At 55.1% G+C, this 4494-nt stretch overlaps 1 protein-coding gene across 2 annotated transcripts in view; it reads right to left on the bottom strand.

Moving 5' to 3' along the window:
- The window catches only part of MAPK13 (mitogen-activated protein kinase 13), an 11479-nt gene that overhangs the window by 6543 nt on the left and 442 nt on the right, over positions 1-4494 (bottom strand). Inside the window, exons 2-4 of one of the 2 annotated variants that reach the window (XM_008938044.1) lie at positions 2476-2485; positions 763-892; positions 346-404 (exon numbers count right to left, since the gene is read on the bottom strand). In XM_008938044.1, coding sequence (XP_008936292.1) covers positions 346-404; positions 763-892; positions 2476-2485 — 199 coding nt within the window. Of the gene's footprint in view, positions 1-345; positions 405-762; positions 896-2475; positions 2486-4494 lie in introns of both variants that reach the window. The other variant, XM_008938043.1, reaches the window with a different exon arrangement.

The following is a 4494-nucleotide window of genomic DNA, read 5'->3' as shown; positions in this document are numbered from 1 at the left end:
TGCTGAACAAGACCTCTCCCCTTCTCCTGGCTCGGCAGCCTCACAGGCAGTGCCTCAGCCTGGGTCACCCCTGGTGGGATAAGAACCCTCCCCCTGCACACGCTGGCCTGTAAACGTGGTGTCCACAGCTGTGAGCACAGCACGGGTCTGCTCAGTTCTGTTTCTATATTCTGGGTGTTTTACTTTTGAATCTGCCTGGTTTGGGGCATGGCTGGCTCCTTTTCAACTCAAGCTGTTGGGCTGCAGCTCAACCTGATCTGTCACCCTGCTGCTAAGTCACCGGCGTCTTGGGCAACCAGGGAGCTGAGCGAGAGCAAACACCAACTCCACCAACTCCAGACTTACAAGTCCTGGAATCCCTGGTAGGAGGGGGCGGAGGTGAAGACATCAAGCAGTCCAATGACCTGATGGAGAAGAGAAATCCACGATTAAACCTGGAAAGCATTTGCTGTGCACGTGGGACTGGGGGAGCAGCTCTCCATCAGCACACACAGGCACAGGTGAGCACTGGGGACTCCACCTGAGGAATCCGAGGACTCCTCGCTATGCTGCACAGCTTCTTTTCCTCTTACTAATGCCCAGGAGCACCCATTACACATCTGCTTCACCCTGCTGCCAGCAGACAGGTACCACTAAACCCCAGCACTGCCTGCACATGCCAAATGTCAGAATCTCTCAGAATCGAGGTGATGCCACCAGAAAGGACTCGCTCCCAGGTGGCCAGAACCTCCCCCTGGTGTCAGCAGGGAGAGGAGTACTTACATTCTCATGCTGCATGTGCTTCAGCAGCATGAGCTCTCTGTAGGCTCTCTTGGCAAAGATCTCTGACTGGAACGGGCGGCAGAGCTTCTTGATAGCCACTTTCTCCCCCGTCTTCTTGTCTATGGCTGAACTGTGGTGGACAAATAAAAACCAGTTCTGGCATCAGCAGTAGGTTTTGGCACATTTTTGCAATACTAAAGGTCTCCTCCCAGGGAAGAGCTAATTCTGGAGCTTGCAGAAGAACGTCCAAGAAAGGCCCCTTGAGAAAGCCAGAGGAGCTCTGCACATGGAGAGGTTACCCGGGCTGACTTGGGGCAGCAGCCCAGCCCGTGCTCCTTGGAGGGCTTGTGGGACACTGAGCACCCCATCTGTATTCCCCTTAACCTGCAGAAACGAGCTGGAGCTAATGGAGCCACGAGAAGGAGGAAACACAAGCAGTTAAAGGTCAGGATTAGTTCTACCCCTGTCTTCTGCTTCCCTAACATGTGGAGATAAGGGAATAAAGCAGCTTCTGCTTCGCCATCTGCTCGGAGGGTGTTGTCTTTAAAGGTGTATCAGCCACCTTGGCTCTATCCTGGAGCAAAGACCATGGCACTGACAATGGAACAAACTCTCCTTTGGTGCCATGCGAATGGTTCTGTGGAAGAGCAGCTCTGGCTGAACGTGGGAGTCTGCTCTGAGTCTGCTCTGAGTCTGCTCTGAGTCTGCTCTGAGTCTGCTCTGAGGCCAAGGAGAACACGGTACAACAGCTGCTGGACAGGTGACATCTTCTCCCCTCTGCTCACGTCTGTGTTTGCAGCTGGACAAGGGTGATCTCGTGACACTTGGCTGCTGGAGGCTCTTTGATCACAGTGCTCAGGAGGCTCCAGGTTTCTCCAGATAGAAGTGGGGAGGGAGCGAGAGCTGGGACCCAGGACCCTGGGTGGGTTCTCCAGGGGGTCTCAGTGCTCCCCGTTACACACTGGTGCCTCAGCCCCTCCTTGACCCCTCCAAGGGGCAAACAGTTGAAGAAAGGGTTTTCCTTGCCAAATCCTGCTGTGGGTTTCCAGAGCAGTTCCCACCGCTCTGTAAATCCTCATCCCACCTCCTGGGGAAAGAGAAGGGCTGCAAATGGAGCAGAAGGTTGTAAATAACTCCAGTCCCCCCTCTGGGCTGCACAGGGTGATCCAGCCCACATGAACCCCGCTGGCCACGCGTCCTCCAGCCTGGCACAGCCACATTTCTCCTGCCCCTTCTTCAGAGTCATGTGTGATTTGACCTTGACCTTTAAAGGTCCCCTTCCAACCCAAAACATTCTGTGATTCACCCCACCACAGCCCCCAGCTCCTTCCTCGGGGCTCCAGGAGGACCTGAGGCAGGGAGGGGCAGGTACCACGAGGCCACGTTAGGGTGACTTCCAGGGCCCTCCCTCAGAGGCAAGACCTCACAAACAAATGGGGAAATGCCACCTACAGCCAGACACTCGGTGCACTTTGCTGGGTTTAGGCTGATTGCACGAGGAGAGGTGGGAATATCCTGTTGCACGTGGCTTTCTCTTTGGGCCAGTGCTGGGGAGGGGGCAGCAGCTCCTTGGTGCAGGTCTTGGAAGTCTCCTGCACCTCTTTGTCCCCTTGTTAGCCACGAGTGATCAGTTGTGGTGAGTCCTCCAGCAGCCTGGGCCATCAACAGCTCTCGCCAACCTCGATACCATCAGGCAATCTCCCTGCTCTTGGCCACCAAGGTCCTTCCAGTTGCTCCAAGTTGTGTGTGAAGAGAGCAGAGCACATCCTCCACACCAGGGTGATTCCAGCAATGCATGCAGCAGGCAAAGCCAAGGAACTGCAGGAACAGCAGCACGGGGCAGCTCTGCTGCTGTAGGATACCTCAGGAGGACAGTGAAGAGCTGTCTCAGCTTCAGGACTCCAGGAGGTGTCAGCAGAGGGGACAGCACAGCGTAAAGCTCTCCAAGGAGCCAGGGAAGTACAAGGGAGGGTCTGGGACCAGACAGTCAAACAGCTTCTGCAGAACTCAGGGCAGATCTCCTAATCTGAGGGTGCATGTTCTTACCTGCCTTCCCTGCTGTGGACCTGTGGAGCAGCTTATCCCCCCACTCAACACAGAGGAGCTGTGTGATGGAGCTTCAGCCTGCCCAGCACTGACAGTGGTACCTTCACCCTTGGCATCAGGCACAGCTAGGAGTTACCTCAGTGCAGCCAGTTAATTCTGTTGATTCAGACCAGCCAGAGGAGCCACCACTGCTCTCCCCAGCACAGCTTTAATGAAGGGCTCCAGTTTGGGCTGACAGAAGCCCGGGGTGACCGTGGGCAGGCAGAGATCACCAAGACCAGCCTTGGAGGGCTCAGGAGACACTTCTGCTGGAAGCCAAATTGCTGCAGATTTTGGTAGAATTAACGAGGGAAGGAACAGGTCCTTGCTGGTCTGCCCGAGTGAGCTGCTCAGGGAGGTGTAAAACCCAGCAGCTGAGGATGCTGCGGGAGGAAAGCTTCCCAGCAATTCCCAGCAGAGGACAGCAGAACCCAACTCCACACGCTTCCAGCCCTGCTCTGGACAGGAGTGGGCACCAAGCCCTCCCTGCTGAGCACTCCCTGCGAGGCTCCACCACCCCTCGGGATCCTGGGGCTCTTTTAACACCCATCCCTCCCTCCCTGGGGTCTCCGGAGCAGCCAAGACTTTTCCTAGGACCAGTAAAAGCTTTGGCTTGTTGATGTTTGGGTTTTTCTGGTGGGCAAAGGAACTTGACAAGGATTTCCCTCTTCCCTTTTTTGTCCTGTCTTCATTTTCTTTTAGTCTTCCTGCTTTCCTTTATGATAAAGCCCAGAAAACACTGGGATTTATATATATAAGCACATTATATCTATATTTATATATCAAACCAGTCAAGTTTAGTCTTGCCTGATTTTGCAGGACTCATTTAAGCAGCTCAGAAGCTTAAATGCACCTGCACAGCAAAGCAGGGGAAGGAAACTCTGGGTGCTCTTTGTAAATGGGCAGCCAGGGGACAGGGACGGAAGCCGGACCTGGAGCTTCCAGGATCTGAGCCCTGGCAGCCAGCAGAGAGACTTTGCCCAGCACCTACAGAAGAGGACACACCTCTCTGGGTTTTTTTTTAGCTCGGTGTGTTATGAAACAAAGGCTCTGTTCAGATCCTATCAATGGGCTGCTTCATGGTTAACCTCTCAGCGAGTCTCCTCCAGCTCACTGGTGTAAACTGAGGGACAGCAAGAGCTGCCTGCTCTCCTCACAGGCACCTTCACCCAGCTCACTGACCACCAGCAGTTCCAGGAGGGAAGCCCCAGTCTCTCACTGATTCTGCTTTCCAACCATTTCTGTCTGGCTTATCATTTCAAGCTGGCAGTGGTACCAAGGTGGGGGTCGTGGTGTCCAGCTCCTGTCCCCAGCCAGGCCCCCCAGCCTGCTCAGGTGGCTGCAAACTGCTCCAGCACCCACCTCTGTCACCATCCACAGCTCGCTTCCAGATACTTGGGAAAGTGTTTTCCCAGACAGAAATCTTACTGCAGGCTCGAGACCAACGCAGCTCAGACGCTGCCTGACCCCCACTCTGAGGGGACACCCCGAGCTCTGCCTGCCTGGACACCCACCGAGGTGAGCTCGGGTGGGAGATGTCCCCTCTTTGTCCACCTGGCGAGACCACAGGAGGACACATCTCTGTTTCTTCAAGCAACCAAATCTCCAACCCACTGCCCACGCTGGAGCAGGAGACAAACCGCCTGC

This window comes from Merops nubicus, unplaced genomic scaffold (genome assembly GCF_000691845.1).
Source record: "Merops nubicus isolate BGI_N331 unplaced genomic scaffold, ASM69184v1 scaffold36233, whole genome shotgun sequence".
NCBI lineage: Eukaryota > Metazoa > Chordata > Aves > Coraciiformes > Meropidae > Merops > Merops nubicus.
Note: the sequence above shows the minus strand (reverse complement) of the source record. Positions and strands in the feature narration are given on the sequence as shown.